General features: G+C 41.3%; 1 protein-coding gene across 1 annotated transcript in view; it reads right to left on the bottom strand.

Annotated features, from left to right (window-relative positions):
- atp2a2b (ATPase sarcoplasmic/endoplasmic reticulum Ca2+ transporting 2b) overlaps positions 1-17,815 on the bottom strand; it is a 32,709-nt gene that overhangs the window by 1,335 nt on the left and 13,559 nt on the right. Inside the window, exons 6-23 of the mRNA XM_037753831.1 lie at positions 15,226-15,306; positions 13,409-13,494; positions 12,774-12,929; positions 12,489-12,630; positions 12,031-12,197; positions 8,746-8,834; positions 8,464-8,566; positions 8,170-8,301; positions 7,910-8,029; positions 6,433-6,651; positions 6,192-6,315; positions 5,855-6,066; positions 5,440-5,660; positions 5,123-5,325; positions 4,905-4,990; positions 4,654-4,787; positions 3,480-3,597; positions 767-2,922 (exon numbers count right to left, since the gene is read on the bottom strand). Coding sequence (XP_037609759.1) covers positions 2,650-2,922; positions 3,480-3,597; positions 4,654-4,787; positions 4,905-4,990; positions 5,123-5,325; positions 5,440-5,660; positions 5,855-6,066; positions 6,192-6,315; positions 6,433-6,651; positions 7,910-8,029; positions 8,170-8,301; positions 8,464-8,566; positions 8,746-8,834; positions 12,031-12,197; positions 12,489-12,630; positions 12,774-12,929; positions 13,409-13,494; positions 15,226-15,306 — 2,666 coding nt within the window. The 3' untranslated portion in view covers positions 767-2,649. The remainder of the gene's footprint in view (positions 1-766; positions 2,923-3,479; positions 3,598-4,653; positions 4,788-4,904; positions 4,991-5,122; positions 5,326-5,439; positions 5,661-5,854; positions 6,067-6,191; positions 6,316-6,432; positions 6,652-7,909; positions 8,030-8,169; positions 8,302-8,463; positions 8,567-8,745; positions 8,835-12,030; positions 12,198-12,488; positions 12,631-12,773; positions 12,930-13,408; positions 13,495-15,225; positions 15,307-17,815) is intronic.

Genomic DNA, 17,815 nt, shown 5'->3' with positions numbered 1-17,815 from the left:
TTTCCCAAAATGCTTCTCAATTTAAAACAGTAGTGGGTAGGATTAGAGCAAATATGATTAAAAAAAAGTTATTTTTAATAAAACCGTCACTATATCCCGACAGTAGTGCATGAGACGAGTAAATCTGAAAAGAAATCATGTGCCTCTGTGTCCTCCTGTGCTCCTAACTGCAAGATTTCACAGACCGGAGGAAAACAACCAATCAGAGACGATGTTTTCAGAAACATCTTATAGTGTACTGTTTAGCTGTAAAATGGGAAAGTTTGTGACCCTGGCAGCCATGGTGAGATCAGTTGAGAGAAATACCAAGCACCGCCCACCAGCCGGAGCAAACTTCCTAATTTTACAGCTAAACAGTACACTAGAAGATGTTTCTGAAAACATTTGATGTGAGAAATAGGCATTACTGTAGCAGTATGTTGATTCGTATTTGATCAGCGCTGCCTAGTTTGACTGTTTGATCGGAGTTTGCGAGTGATTTACAGCTGCCTCTGTCAATAGGAATGCTCTCTCTCTGAAATGACCTGTGATTGGTCAAAGTCTCCTGTAACGGGCTCTGAAAACGTCTAGAAGTCTAGCTTTCTCTCAGAACACTTGAATTACACTATGCTGAGAGGTTTTTATGGAATTTTTTGACCAATAACGCCAAAAAGCATTCTGCCTACTGCAGGTTTTATGGTGAACAAAGTCTGCTGTATTGTTTCATTAGATTCTACTGTAGTGAATTGGTATTTTAGTAGTGCGAAAAAAGCAAATGGATACTCACTCTAGTGACAGGGGAGCCAATGGAAGGCATTGAGGAAAAGAAGCACACAGTTGTCAAGTGGAACACAAACACACAGTGCGAACAAACCCAAAAAAACATGCTTTTAGATTTCACACATGTAGGAATTTCCACACAAAATAATGCCTAAGATTAGTGCATTTGACTGTATAATCTAACATGTATACACTACCACAAAGTGTGGTAAGTCCAGCACAAAACTAAGACCTCTAAATATTAAAGCCTGTAAGAGTCAAATATACACAAGATCTGTTCCTCTGTGCTGTGAATACCTCCTGCCCGTCATGTTGTGCCAAGGACACCGAAGCATTCATATGTCTGAAATGATTTGTATTCAAGTATTATATGCACATAGAAGAAAAGAAAAAAAACACTGGATATGAATAATGTTGATGACCAATGGCCTGAATCATATTAAATAAAAACAGAAAACACTTTGATTCAAAGGGTTTATGAGTGTATTTTTCCTTGAAGTAAAAAAAACAACATTTTGGGTTTCTTATTTGCAATCCAAGTTCAGTGTTGGAGTATTAGTATTTTATTTTCTTAGGATTTTTTTAATTATTACTGTCCTTTGAATCAAACGCCATGGAGATGATTAACGTACAAATCATCCCCACTCGGTTCCGTCTCCAAAGCAAAACACAAATAAAGTTAATGAAAAAAAAAAAATCAATACAAACATAATATATATCCTTAAAAATGTTAGAGGAAAAATGTTGTTCTTTTTTATTTTCTGCACAAGCAAATAGTGGGCACACCTCGGATGTTACGCTTCAGCAAGACCGTTTAGGAAAAGCATCTAGAGATGAGCAAAAAAAAATAAATCTTTTTATCATATTGAGGTAGCTGTGCTCTGCCCAGTGCAGACAAACTGGCTTATTTTCAAATCATTATAGTGTAAAAAAACAAAAACATCCATGAGGTTAATTTATACTCTAACATTGGAAGGGGTTGGGGGGGACATACACAATTAAATTAAGAATGAGAACCCACATACAGTTCATGCTTGGTCACAGGACATGCGGCTTTTTGTTTTTCAAGATTTCTTTTTTTTTGTTTGTTTTTAAGCGGAGCATTCAAAACGTTCACTCCCAAACCTTTCCCCGGTTCTCGTTCTGCCACACGGAGCTGCTTGTCCTCTCTGAAAGAGTTCTGAGTTTTTATACTGAAGACACAATGGTAAACATGAGAAAATAATAAATGAAGGCGGTATGTCTAAGCCACACTTGGTCAAAGAATTGACGAAGCCGTTTAAAAAAAAAAAAAAAAAAATTCAGTTGCATAAAATTCAATCTCTGTACAGATCAATGGATTTATGATATCTTAAATTGCTTTTCATGAAGAGGGAAGCTAAACAAAACAGTGTGCTGTTGTTACTGTAGTGATGTAAGACAACTGAGGTTCCCAAAATTATTAAAAAATATAAACCTTAAAAAGGCAATATTGACAATAATAATAATAATAATAATAAAAAAAAACTGGCAACAGTATATTTTCTTTCAAACCAGCAACAAAGTCCACAGCTACGGGGAGTGATGCTCTTCTCATTTAAAGCCTCACCCATTCCAAAAATCCTATCCCAACTCAAACCAGGTGACTTCTCAATGTTAACATTTTTAAATTATTTGTTACGTTTTCATGTGTTAAAGTTGGTCCTTCTCGAAACACCCGCGGTAGGCACGCACAAGTACACACTCTAACTCTACAAACACGCACGCACGCAAGCTATGCACATGTGGGAAGGCGAGAGAGGGGAGGGGAAAGAGGGAGAGGACAGAGGGAGGTGGTGGTGGTGGTGGGAGGAGGGGGAGTGGAGGGGGCGGGGAGGAAATGGAAAGAAGTCGAGGTTGTGCTCAAGTCAGTCAGGACCAGAACATGTCGGCCATGTTAGTGTCGGTGCTGTAGATCCAGAGGACCAGAGGGAGGGAAACGGCCACGAAGGGCCAGGAGATGCCCTCCACGCATGCAGACAGCCAGCAGCCTTTGCTGCTGTCGGGCTTCTCCAGTTCTTTACCGGGCTCCAGGTAGTTCCTGGCCGCGAACTTGAGTATCTCGTCGAGTAGGATGACGGGCAGAGAGATCTTGAGCACCATCAGCCATTGTGTCAGATTTAGAGGAGTGATCTGGAAGATGATCTGAAGAGAGAAGCACACAAGAGAAAAATTTCAAATTTGAGAGACAGATTCTGCATCCATCTGTAGGCAACGGGACAAGATTTTGGTATCGGAAGCGTTCTGGTTATAGTTTGTAGTATGAGTAGTATTGACCAATCACGTTCGAGCAGGAGAGCAAAAAGAGGCAGAACGCATTGGCTAAAATGCAATCTGGGAACCCACCGACTATCATCTAAAGATGATTTAGCTTTTTATTGGTTTTAAAATGAGCTTGTGAACTGGCTACTTGTGAAACAATCCAATCATACACTTCTTTGCTGAACTCCCAACTCCAGTCTTACATTCAAAGTTGCTAAAAGGACTGGAAACAATAAGCAGCGCACGGAAAAGGGAGTCTTGGCCCGGATATGCGCTGACTACACCGGAACCCCAGATATATAGCCCTTTGCCCCCCAGAGGCTTATCCATCGTCAGTCCAATCTCCAATGGGCTCCGAGATTGGAGATTGAAATGACTTTTTGTTACTCATTTCACAGTATCTTACTCTATGTGTCAAACTAAAAAGAAATGTTTCTTACTGGAAGTGGCTCCACATAGAGGATGAGGAAGTGAAGGGACATGGAGAGGCAGATGGCTCCCAGCAGCCACACGTTCTCCCAGGGAGGCATCCTCAGCAGCGACTGGTTCTCTGACACACTGAGCAATAACAAAGACAAACGGACATGCTTGTTAAAAACTCACTCGCTGAATTCAGAGCCTGTACTTCAAAAATACTTCATTGTATGTTTATTAGTCCATATAAAACACAGGGTCAGTGTATGAAAGTGGAAATTGAGATAAAAGGTACCAGGATGTTGAAGCATAGTCACTGAGAAATACTAGTAAAACAACAGTTAAGCAGCCGACACGAATGTACCTGTTCGGTTTCAGTTAGAATCTGCTTCTTGAGCTCAGTGGGTGTGCTTTGCGCTACTGCGTTAGCGCCCTGAGCAGAGGTCATCAGAGCTCTGTCTCGTTCTCTGGCTGAGTGGGCGTGTGCTCATGAACAAGTTAACTTCTGGACTTCACTGTCGGTCTATTTGTCCGTGTTTTCTGCCGTTTATTTTGTTATGAACTGTTGTCTGTGTTTAGTGTTGTCTGTTGTTTACACGGCTACCGTACTTTTTTTTTTTAAGATTTTTTGAGCTTATTATTTTTTCCTTTCTTCTTTTTTTGTCTTTAATTAATAGAGACAGTGATAGTTATGAAAGGGGAAGAGAGAGGGGATGAAGTGCAGCAAAGGGCCAGGGGTCAGATTCCAGCTGCTGGGGTAAGAACTGAACCCTGGTACATGGTGCGCACGCTCTACCAGGTGAGCCATCAGGGCACCCCGGCTACAGGGTTTTTAAAAAAATGGCAGTTGCCGGTGCTGCATTTGCTCATGTGTTCGCCCAATCACGGTACACGTGTGTCACTCACAGATCCTCTTGTGCTGGGAGAGTACCTACTCTGAAATAGGAGCTAAAAATAGTCCCTCAAAACGGCGTTCTAAGAACTACAATCGTTCCTAGTTCTTGTGGTGCGGACACAATAAAAAAGAGGGGTTCTTAGAACTATGAAAAAGTTCCTCTGGTCCAAAAACATCAATTGAGCATCATCTTGGGAAAAATATTTTTTTTATGTTTCTATTGACTAAAAAAAAATATTCTGAACATGTTGGACCTACCAACTCATTGGTAATAACAGTTGGGAGGATACGTTGCTCAGACTAACCTGTTTAGGGCATTGCACATCTCGATGGTGACCAGCACAGACAGGGCCATGGTCATAGGGTAAGGGGACTCAAACACCTTACAGTCCAGATCCATGAAATCTGGATTTTCTGGAGCACACTGCAAGAAGTGGCTCTGTAAGAAGTGATGGGGGGGAAAAAAAACAGATTAAAGCAGCAGAACAGCAGATTAAATTCAAAGTGTTTTTGTTGAAGTGTGCAAAATTAGCATGATAGTGGCTGGAATTCATACCAGTTGGTAAAAGGTGATCCTTGGACCATCCTCAGCAGCAACAAACCACCAGGCAGCAGCACCAACAGTGGCAGCACCTACATAACCTGGTGATGCAAACCAAAATGACGTCATTCACACATACACGCGATGACACAGACGCCTGGCTACTTAAATCCACGACAATTAGATGACATGGCGAGGAAAGGAAAAACACTACATATACAGCAACCACTTACATCCAATGGCGAGGTATCTGAAGAAAAGCCATCCAGAGATGAGGGGCTCGCGGGCGTTGCGTGGCGGCTTGCTCATGATGTCCAGGTCGGGTGGGTTGAAGCCTAAAGCGGTGGCAGGCAGACCGTCGGTCACCAGGTTGACCCAGAGCAGCTGAACGGGGATGAGGGCTTCAGGGAACCCCACGGCTGCGGTCAGGAAGATGCTACACACAAAAGGCAGCGTGATTATGAAAGAGTAAAAGAAACTGTGTGATGTTAGAGGTATGACGTGTACGGAGGAATGTAGTGCGTCTTTGTATAAAACCAGCCATCCTTACCAAACAACTTCGCCCACGTTTGAAGAGATGAGGTATCTGATGAACTGTTTCATGTTGTTGTAAATGGCTCTGCCTTCCTCGACCGCAGCTACAATGGTGGAGAAGTTGTCGTCGGCCAGCACCATCTCAGAGGCGGTCTTGGCCACAGCTGTGCCTGAGCCCATGGCAATACCGATTTCAGCCTTCTTTAGAGCAGGAGCGTCGTTTACTCCGTCACCAGTCTGAAGGGAGAGTGAAAACAAGGAAATTCTTAAGAGCTATTTTACAGTGTATTATAAACCTTCCACTTTATCTGGTTCATTTTGTTTTGGAGGAAAGTGTGCATGTTTAAAAAAACAACTACTAAACTAACCGATGGTAGATAGTAACGTTTTATTAGAATGCTAGAGGTCTTTGAATAGGTTATTAGGCTTACCATAGCTGTAATCTCATCATAGGACTGCAGGAACTCAATAATCTTGGATTTATGTGAAGGCTCAACACGGGCAAAGCAGCGGGCCTTGATCACAGCGTCTCTTTGTGCAGCAGGCGACAGATCGTCGAACTCTCGGCCGGTGTATGCCATGCTGGAAACATCGTCGTCCTCTCCGAAAATACCGATACGTCTGCAGATAGCCACTGCCGTCCCTGAGATGCAAATGAGAGCACATTTACTTCTTAAGGCTTCCTGGAAATTTTGTGTAGTTTAATGTTCTCTTGAAAGAAGTTATAAAGATTTTTCTCTCCAAGTAGATGTGACTTTCTCTACGTACCCTTGTTGTCTCCGGTGATCATAATTACTCGGATGCCTGCAAGGCGGCAGAGTCTAATAGAGGCTGCTACCTCTGCCCTGGGAGGATCCAGCATGCCCACACAGCCAACAAATGTCAGGTCAGTCTGGATGATAGAAGAAAAAATAGAAGCAACATTCAGATTATTTTGCTTATTCTCACTTATAACCGCCAACAACGTCACACCTGAAAAGGAACCTAGACACCAAAAAGTGAGACGAACCTCGTATTCGACAAAGCGGGTGCAGTCCTCCAGCTTCAGCTCTTCTTTGACCATGCGGTGGTCTCGCGTGGCGAGAGCCAGACAGCGCAGGGTGTCCCTGCCGGTTCCATATTCCCTGATCACAGACATCAGTTTGTCCTTGATGCCAGGGGTCAAGGGCACCTTGTTGCTGCCTACACGGATGTGTGTGCACCTGTCGATCACTCCCTCAGGGGCACCCTATGAGCAGGAACGGACAGGAGAATGAGGATACAAAGGAAAGGACAAAACAGTATCTAAGAGAAACACTTACAATAAGCAAAACATTTTATTTTGTAACATTTTTAGAAAAAAAAAAAATAGGCTAATCAAAATGCACATTATCCTTTAATGATAAAGACATATTCTAACATGATTATAGTACTATCAAAAGCATTTATTTTAATAGCGTAAGCCCCGTTTCTACTGCTGGAACTTTCCCTTGGAAATAAGAACCTTTTGAGGATCTCATTGAGTTTCAACTGCAGGGACCAGGGTCTAAATTAAGTTCTGGGGACATTTTACGGGGCCTTTTTACCCCCCAAAAAAGGCCCTGGTTGAGGGGGGAGTACTTTCTGAAAGTACCAGAACTTTCCGGGTGGAGTTTGCAGGGATGACCATCACTGATTGGTGAAACACACACACAGCGCCGCTGCTTCAACTGTACCGTTTCATTCATAAAACAAGGAAGTACTGAAGACCATTTTAGGATGAGGGGAGAGCATTTCTCTTTTATGATAACATTAAAAGTTAAGTTGGGCTCTGCTGTCGGCTTCGGGACTCATTTAAAAAAAAAGACGGAGAGAAAAAGAGAGCGAGTGAGCTAGGAGGGCGAGCGGTAAAAGAGAGAGAAACGTAACGCGGCGGTGCTGTGAATGAGAGACGGAAAACTTATTTTCTGATTGTTTCACGTCGTTAAAACGTTCTAAAGTACTTAATAAATAACCCTCAAACATTCAACAGATGATTTACTGTGGAGGCAGACGCTCTTAGTTTAATTTTCCTCTGCTGCATTTCATTCATTACATCCGACGTGCATCAGCAAATATACACAGCAGTAAAAATTGTCGCATTGAGACAAAACCTAAAGTTGTTTTCCCAGTGTTTTTAGGTGAAATGTGCAGACACTCTGAACTGCTGTTTACCGTCGAGACCATCAGCATCCCTCGTCCCACGTCAAGTTGCTTTTTAATATGTCAGCGGACTAATTTGACTAATCTTCGCAGGTCTTTAGACCGCGGTGGAAGCGCAGACAACAATAAGCTAAAGGAACCTTTTAATTCCTTGAAAAGTAGTTCCAGTGACTAAAAGTCCTAGGAACCTTTGGTGGAAACTCAGCTATAGATAGACTTCCAGAAAAAAAGCTGGTCAACATTATCTAGAGACACCAGTATGTCATGTTTTGTATGTCACTACCATTCAAATCCTAGCAGTAATTCTCAATTTGTCTATTTCTTACCTTTACAAACATCTTGCCAACAGAGGAGCGGGCCTTGTTAGCAGTGCAATACACAGACATGGACTTCCTGTCTCTGGAAAATTCCAACGTAAACTCTTTCTTCATCAGCTGCTTGATCACCTAAAGATTTGATAAAAACACAACAGTAGTTTGTTAGGCTTTTCTGCATTTTGCATTGTTTCAGCTTATTTGATAAAAGTACAGAACATGGTTTCTAATGCAACTGGAAATGACTTTGAAGAACAAGAGGGGTTACGTACGGAATTACAGGCGTTGGCTCTCTCGATCTTGGACAGGCCTTTAACATCTGTGTCAAACACGTTCATTTTCTCCACGAGGCATGTGAGAGCCGTCTCTGTGGCCTCACCCACCTTCTCGTACACACCTTTGGTCTGGAAACACACACACACACACACACACACACACAGAAAAAGGAAAACGGTCAATATAATCAGAGAATGTCACACAAAACATGTAAGGCATTGTTAACAGAGCCACATTGGTTCTTAAGGAATTAATGAGCCATATAACATGCAAAAAGATTCACCACCAACCTCATTATAGTCTAATGAGGAATCATTACAGAGAGCACAGATAGAGGCCAGCTCCACCAAGCCATCATACTGGGAACATCTGACTGGTTTGCCATCTTGGAACCTAAAGAAAAACAGATGTATAAAAGGAAGCAACAAGTGAGAAACAAGGAGGGGGAAGGGGTTTGTATTTGTAACCAGTTGAGACCCCACATGATCCCTTTCCAAGTAGTGGGATTCATTTTGTTATACATTCATTAGTTTCATCTTATAGCACACAGGCGTATGAGACTGAATACTTACACTTCTCCAACCGGGGCATATGTGGAGCCAGTAACAGTGAATTCCTTTAATGAACAGTGATCGCCCTCTGCCTGATCAATGATAACCATCTGGAAAACACAAATATGGTAGAGACAAACTATTAGTACTTAATACTCACACAAAGCATCTGTTGACTTGGTGGGTAAATAGCCAAAAAATGAGAGTTGCAAAAATATTTTTGTGCCACATTTTAAGTCGTGTATCCATTCCGTTTTATATTTAGGTCTAAATTCAGAAATGAAAAGATGGGACAGAAAAAAAGCTGAGATTGTGTTGGACACACTGCAATCCAGCAGGTGGCAGCAGACTACCATCCACAGGAAAGAAAGCTTTATATCATGAGTCCGCTTGAAACTCAGAGCAGCAGAGGATAATAATGAAATGCTGAGCCAAAGCAGACACGGAGCTCTCTGGTGGGAAGGGTCCATAAATGTCATCTTGCAGCAAGGCAGACGCAGAATTCCTCCGTGTGCACTCACACTACGTGAATACGTTGTATAAAAGTGAATCACTAAGGCGGAAATAGTTTGACCTTGAGTATCCAAACCTTTGGGTGAGGAGACTGGTTTCAGTGTCTGGTTTATTGAATTCAGTTTTTCAATTGAAAGTGCAAGGGGAGGAGTTTTATTACCCACAAAAAATATATATTATATCATATTATATTAATATTTTGTTCCCCATCCAAATATAAGAGATGGGGGGGCATTTTGATATCAGCAACACTTGGAACGGTTACCACAGATGTCAAGGTTATGCATTCACTCGTTACACATTCTTACACACAAAGCACCACATTTGCCAAAATTTGAAAGGGGCAGGACAGAGATACGCGAGGGATGAAAATAGAAATATTTGAATAAAACGATGAGCTGGCATAATGGCTGCACCCCCCCTAAGGCACCAGCAAGACTACAAAAAGCAGTGATGTCAGTGGCAAAACACAAGAGCAAGTAAGGGACTGATTTGAGGAGAAACATCCAGTCACTCGGGGCACCGCATTTTGGTACTGCTCTATTCGGACAGTAGTGGTTTGCATGCCTCAAGCACACGCTTCTCTGTCTCTGTCAGCGAGTGGCTACCAAATGACCAGGAATAGCATTTTATGGTTTCCAAAAATGAGGCCTTTCAACAACACATTATTGACTTAAAGAAAATTGTGCAGGATGAGCAAGGGAAGAGGAAATAGACGGGGGAGAGACAGAGAGAGAATCTTTCAACACAAGGTCAGTTATGCAACTCTACTGCCGGTTCTGCTGCAAGTGACTAACTACTGCATACTGATCAGCATGCTGCCTGAACAAGAAGGGGGAGGAGAGAAGAATGGGGAGGGAAGAAAGGAGGAGGGAAACAGAAGACCGGCGAGATAAAAGAGCTGAGGAATAGCACTGAGAAAGATGGAGGGACGGAGCAGGAAGGAGAAATACAATGTCAAAAAATGAACTAGGAAGGAACATTGAACAGCAAATCATACACGCTTTGTGAGACTAAAATAGACAGTAAATGGATAATAGTTCAATTAGCCTTAAGTTGTTCATGCACATTAGGGATGGGAAAATCAATATACACATAACATGTCATTTTGAATCTAATTTCATCTCTACTGGTGAACAACTAAATCCTTCATTATCCGTTATTAGCCGTTCAACGTCAGCAGTGCTTAGTGCTCAATAAATCCCTACTATCAACAACAGGTCGTCTTTATTTCTCAAATAAAAAGTTTACATGTGAAAGGTTCTCGGATGTCAGGAAAATAGTCAGCTCTTGCTCTTAAAATTCTACTTATTTTTGGACTTTTCTGCCATTTTCCTTCTAGTTCTTATGCACAGCAGACCTCCTCACCGTGCTGTTGCCCTGGTGGGGATGTAGACAGCCATACATTGCCTTCAAGGCCATACTCCGTTTCACTGAAGCTCTTGAATACTAATTGTTGTTTCATGCAAATGTTGGTACTTAAAAATGTTAGGAGACAAAGCTTTTAAGAAACGGACAACTCTATTTAAACACTGGCAGCTTCAACTCAAAGGGCCAACTGTGTCTTCTGTTTGAATATTATGATGTGCCACTTAAAGATTTTCCCCTGATGCATCCCTTTTCTAAGGTACAAAAAAGAACACTCACTTGCCCCATCTGCAATTTACTTTCAATCAACTCATCCACTGAGACACACTGAGCGTGAGTGCTCATTTATCATACTCTGCTGGTAGGGATTTAAGCTAGTGGAGTAATTATTACGACCATTGCTGCTCTATTCTTTTTTTGTCTGATAATTGATCATTTCTTTCATGACGCAAGATTTTTGTTATGCTTATATAATGAGAACTAGTTAGTAGTCGGGCACTCTCACCTGTTGACATTCTGACGTACACAGCAGCTCTTTACATAGTTACACTGGTTACTATGAAACCAGCGTAAATGTTGTTAGATAAGCCAACAATGTCAACATCACTTTAAGAGAACTGAGCTGACAGTTGAAGATTAATGAGCCGACTTTAAATGACTGCTTTCATTAGCAACAAACAGTGTGCGAGGTAAAGATTGGAAGTAATGGAGTAAATATTGAATTTCTGATTCACAGTTAAATCAAATGCGTAGAAATCTTTAGATTTATTAGGTGACCCCCTCAGTTGACTTTGAGTCGTCGTTTGCTTGTTTTTGTCAGTCAGTGTGCATTACATTCTATTTTTATATTATAGTAGGGAAAGTGTGCTTGTTTAAATGAACACTGTTTCCAACAGGTGGTTGTAGGCTAATAGAGATGAATGGTGATGACACGGCAAAAAAGGAAGCGGCGAGGTCCCGGCGAGGGAAATAACACCAAAAAAGCTTTTTACTTCAATTGTCTATGAGAAGGCTAAGACAGACTGGGCGGACAACATCTTTGTTGTTAGAACATTAATTAAGTCAAGAGGTAATGACAAATGTTCTTTAACACTACATATTATTATTTTCTGTCTCTTTTTTATGGAAATTTGCATCTCCAACCATAATTTGTTGAAGCTTTGAATTATTGTTTAACATTATTTAATGGCAGATTTCTAACTGTTTAACCCACAGACTATGATTACCAAAGATAGCTGGCTGGGTTGCCCCTCCTTTAAAAGCATTCCAATCAAAAATGCAATTCTTTCTGTATCTAGATCGTGGTGTGGATTTAGACTTATAAATAAATACAAGAAATTCACAAAACACCACACAATCCAGCTTCGGCTGATAGGTTTCAGGTTTTGTTCTCTCCGTGCCTGCCAGTGTTTACTCTGCTCTTACCCTGCACACGGACATCTGATTGGTGGTCAGCGTGCCGGTCTTGTCGGAGCAGATGACAGATGTACAGCCAAGGGTCTCCACAGACGGCAAACTGCGGACAATTGCATTCTTCTTGGCCATGCGCCGAGTTCCCAAAGCCAGGCAAGTAGTGATGACAGCAGGCAGACCTGGAGAGAAACAGCAACAGAACCACAGAGGAAAAGAGGATTAACACATACGGGAGAGGAGATAAGCAGTTACAGAAAGAAATGGAGACATTCATTTATATTCATTTATTTACACAAGTGAGGAAAATAATATTCTTTGTCCCTGTATCATGAAGTATTAAAAAACAGCCCATAAAATAGGATTTTCCAACCAACTGTTCCTGCGGTCTGAATAACGGCACAGCATTGGGACCTCTCAGAACAATAAGCGTGTCAAGGGCATCGCTGCATGTGTGTAGCTCTCCAGCTTACCCTCAGGGATAGCAGCAACTGCCAGTGCCACGGCAATCTTGAAGTAGTAGACGGCACCTCGGATCCAGGATCCTCCGTGGACGGGATCGTTGAAATGTCCAATATTGATGATCCACACAGCAATGCAGATCAGTGTAATCACCTTGAATTATAAAGGTCATATTAATAGCAAACAATTAACTGTAACCGTCTCGATCAAACAGAAATAGCTGTTTTATTAACATTTTAAAGTACAAAAAGGCAAAAAACAACAGAGTGAGAGAATAGTGTAACTTAACAAATTACCTTGGACAGTTGCTGTCCGAACTCATCCAGCTTTTGCTGCAGCGGTGTGCGCTCCTGCTCCGTTGCTGCCATCTCATCACGGATCTTGCCAATCTCCGTATTGCCACCTGTGGCCACCACCACGCCGACAGCCTTACCAGCTGCGATGTTGGTGCCCTGTGGGGGAAGAAGTGAAAAAGCAGAACGTAGATAAAAAGAACAAAAAAAAAAGGAAAACACATTACACATTGGGCTTCTGGGCATAGGGGTTAAACTAGTTTGACAACTATTCTGAGATGTGTGTCACAAAGACACAGAGGGGGGAGGTTCAATACGTGGCAAGCGTCAACATGCAGCGAGTCAATACACTGCGTTCCTGAATACATTTTAGAAACAGTTGTAGCTGCCATGGAAGCAAATGTGACAAATTATTTTGTAGATGAATGGACATGCACAAATGGATAATTATATATTTTCCAAAAGTGATGTCACTCTCAACACAATGGATGTGAAGAGGGATGGTGGGATTAAAACAATAAAGAGGATGAGTAGGAGGATGACAGCAGAACATTGTTGCCTTCATAGGTGTAGTCAGACAAGACAAACAAAGTGTAAATAATACTGAACAGACTAAAACAGTCCTGAGAGTCACTCACAGAAAAGAGCATGTTCTTCTTGTCCTGGTTGACAGCACGCGGGTCAGGCACAGGATCGGTGTGTTTGATCACAGACACAGACTCTCCTGCAGGAAGCGGAAACAAAGGATATGAGACAGGGAAGCAGTGAGAAAGTTTTTCTACGCAGCAGAGAAAATTGGTAGTTGTGATGCTTGGTTGACACTTTGGAGCAGAAATGTGTGGAGAAGGCTTTGCAGCTGACTGAGCAGGCCTGACAATTATCAAACAATGCATTGCCATTGCCTTTCAAACCCCATATCTGATGTGTGTGTCTGTGCGTGTAATCAACTGTGCGAGGTCTGCGCTGCTCTGATACAGTAAGGCAGGCAGTGTTTGACAAGCGGTATGGCCATGAATGGGGAAGGAAAAAGAGGAGAAAAATAGCTGAAACACTAAAATATCCCATGGAATTTGCTACCAATTAAGGCAGCGAGGAGGACAAGCGACTTAAGGATTTGATTCACATAAACCTCTTCTCTCGTGCATTGTCCGTCCTTCAATATTCTCCCCTTCTCTCTCGTCTTTTCCATCTACACCGCCGTCCAATTATCCATCTACAGAATCACCCGTTTACTGTTCCGCTCATCCGCATCACGCTCACTTCTTTTTGTTTTTTCTATTGACTGAGCAGCCATGACGACAGTGTGTAATGAGGGCATGTGCGTCAAAAGGAAGAGGAAAATCGCTGTCTAGGCTGATCAAAAGAGGCGAGTCGGTTGCGGAGGCAGGCCAAGACATGTACAAGTAACGCATGTCTAAATATTTATTTTTAAGCTATACAGGGAAACATATAAAATGTATAATCATGTGTAATGGGTAGGGCTGGGACGATTCACATATCTGCCGATTCTATATGTATTGTGATTTTTAAGTATTCGATATTATGATTTATTGCAATATGTTAACTTTTTTTTTAGGACTACACCATGGGAAAAAGTTGAATCATACACTTCTAGGGATTTGACTTTGGAAAATATCTAAATTAATACAGTATGAATGTTTGATTTTCAGCATGTATGTAGTCAGAGATATTCTGAAGTCAAAGAGATCAGACATTGTCAGGAATTCTTTTTTTTTTTTTTAAATGTCCAGCAACCCAAAAATCAAAGAATAAAAGACATTTCCCTCACAAATTAGAGGTATTTTCTTTTTTAATTTATAAAGGACATGTAATGTTTTTATACGGTCATGGTCAGCTTCATCGGAGCTGTTTGAATGTATTTAACGTAAATGTCAGTATATGGGTGCTCTACAGCTGTAGCGTCGACCGATTTGACGTCGGAGATGAGAGTGATGGCTGGCTTGACCGCACGTTACCACAATACGATAACGTTTCCCGTCCATGACAGAGTTAGCATGTGTGAAACCCAAAGTGTTTCCATAATTTACCGTAGGCATAGTGTTTACCACTTTGGATTTAAAACGTGAAGGTGCAGGTCGTATCTACACGGACCCTCCGCCGTTTTCTACTTTTTCGTTTCGGCTCGCTGCGGCCAGCTGCTGTTCGTTTTGGTTGACAGATTTGGAACGGATATGAAGTCACGTTACTCTGACTACAACAATAAAAGCGGTAACTTCCTTCGACCTCTGCATGGACTCAAATTAAGCAAATATATTGATTCTGACATTAAAAAATTGATTTCAAAATCATAAAAAAAAATTTTTTTTTAAATGCGATACATAAGTGAATTGATTTTTTCCCCTAGCCCTAGTAATGGGTCAGGGCACAGACACGAACATGTACAGATAGAAGCTCACACAGACAAAAAGGGGGTTAAACAATTAGTAGGTTTTACCTGTAAGAATTGACTGGTCTACCCTCAGTGTTGTTGACTTGATAGAAGTCAGCCTGATGTCTGCAGGCACTTTATCACCAACTGTGGAAAGAGACAACAAAGCACAGGAGACACTTAAGTACCTCTTCACAATTTAAAGGCATCTGTAAATGGCATGTCTACAGGTGGATTTGTACTTTGCACAATACGAACGGTAAAAGCAGATGAGTGGTGTACAGATTTGATCAAACACTATACAGCCGTGTGAAAAGACATGTTCTCATGAAATAAGTAAATACTTTAAGATAAGCACAATAAAACAAACAACTATCACCACACACAGACACTAAAGTCTTGGGATTAAAATCAACTGCTGTGTTATCCCACCTCGTGCTCCTTGGGAGTGATAAAATAATCAAACTCAAGTTATTTGTTGGAGGGAGAGGCTGAGGGAAAGTCATGCATTCAAAATTATTAATGTTCCACTCATCTCCTGCACAGGACGCAAATAGATTGCTGCTCATTCTTTCCACTAACACATGGCTTTAGCGATCGCCAGTAAAACAGATGTAAAATGTAAATATGCACCAAATTCCAAACAAGTGTTTCCTCTGCAGAAAGCGGATAAGTACCATTAAAGCCACTGACGTTTATTAGCATTACTTAAAAGGGTATCAAACAGTTTTACTCCTCTGTATGGTTTCACATGCATGTTTGGGTCTGTTCAGGGCAGATACAAAGTGCTGATAATGAACCTTTCAGCTTTGTGGTTTGATTGAAGAGAAAAGCGCTTAAAAGTTAGACCATGTTCGGCATTCAGATGCGCTATGGAATGATATTTTCTTTGAGTTTTCCATTACAAAGCCCTTCTATGGGATGGGAATGGAAATACAAACATGCAATATATTATCTCTTAAGGTCAGATCTGTGATCAAAAAATATAACCTGAGAGGCCGTCTGCAAATACATTAAATTCTTAAAACTACAGTATTATGTTTAGAGCTGCAACGAGTAATCAATTAGCTGTGAACTATTAAATTAATCAGCAAGTATTTTGATAATCGATTAATCGGCTTGAGTGATTTTTTTTAAGAAAAAAAAAAAAAAATTCTCTGATTCCAGCTTCTCAAATGTGAATATTTTTTGGTTTCTTTACGCCTCTATGACAGTAAATTGAATATCTTTGAGTCATGGACAAAACACGACATTTAAGGATGTCGTCTTGGGCTTTGGCAAACACTGATCGACATTTTTCACCATTTTCTGACATTTTATTGACCAAACAACTAATCGAGAAAATAATCAACAATGTCAATAATTGTTAGTTGCGGCCCTAATTGTGTTCCTGTATAATACTGTACTATTACAATAAGGCTATGGGCCAGGGTCCCCATAGCACCCCAAATTGATGACTGACGTTTTAATGAAATTCTAAAGCACAATGGAAAATGCCCCTGTTGCACCAAAGTGAAATATTACTTTCAGCTTACAGTAAGTCATCACACACGTTGGAAGGGGTGATGGTAAAAGCAATATAAAGCAATGACCCAGAGGCTCTTAAGAGATCCCTCTGTGGACAGTGGTGACAGACACGTAAACCAACCCTTGGGCCTCTGCAGTGCCCTTCTTCTGAGTAGAGAGAGGAAGAGAGGAGGGGGAATGGGAAGGGGGGGATTAGATGAGTCCGGCAAAACACACGTCCAAAAATGGGAAAACTATTTTGATCAGTTGCAAACATGTGCTGCTGGATTTGGGGGAGGAGGGGGGGGAATGATAAAAAAAACGTCTGTTTTAAGCAAGGAGAACCCGCTCCACACGTCATATGAGACGAAATAGAAAGTGTGACGTGTCTTTTCGTACAAAGTGTTCATTCATTATCATCATTCTCATGAGTTTGTGACAGATTTATGTAACTCATTCAGAGACTCAAGTGAGGAAATTCTGCTAAAGAACTAAACACACATCACTGCATTGTGGTTACACTATACGAATAATCCAAAAATCCGTGTTATTACTGTAAATGAACTGTAACATGTGGTAACGCTAAAATCATGGTGAGTGATAATGCTCCTTGACTGTACTAGCTGCACTACCAAATTTGGTCCTCCACTTGACTAGAGGCTGTCAGAGCCACTTCATCATCACCTGCTTGCCTTCGAACTCGATCCCCCTTAACAGACAGGAGATAGTGAAGGAGATGGACAAGCATAGCATGAGGGAGGACACAAGGGAGACAAGGAACTGCAGTTAATGGAAATATTTAAGACCCAAAGCCCTGTGGGAAGGTTCCCACAAAAAAGTCACTAATTAGAAAACCTCCTACGTCAAAGTAATAGTGACCCTACTTACCACTCATTGGTGGATACGGGTAATGAGGTCACAGCAAGCAGAATAATCCACTTTCACAGGCAGAGAATAGTTTGGCAGCAAGAGGACCTAATAATTTTGAAGGCCTTTTAAATTAAATCCTTATCAATAAAAAAACATACATGTAGGTATGTTTTTAAGGCTGACCCGAATCCTTCCAAGCTTCGTGGCTTCGACCATTGCCATGGTAATCAAACTACAAATACCTTTGAATATTTCTTACAGAAGTTTCAAAGTAGGGATC

Source organism: Sebastes umbrosus, chromosome 19 (genome assembly GCF_015220745.1).
Source record: "Sebastes umbrosus isolate fSebUmb1 chromosome 19, fSebUmb1.pri, whole genome shotgun sequence".
Lineage (NCBI taxonomy): Eukaryota > Metazoa > Chordata > Actinopteri > Perciformes > Sebastidae > Sebastes > Sebastes umbrosus.
Note: the sequence above shows the minus strand (reverse complement) of the source record. Positions and strands in the feature narration are given on the sequence as shown.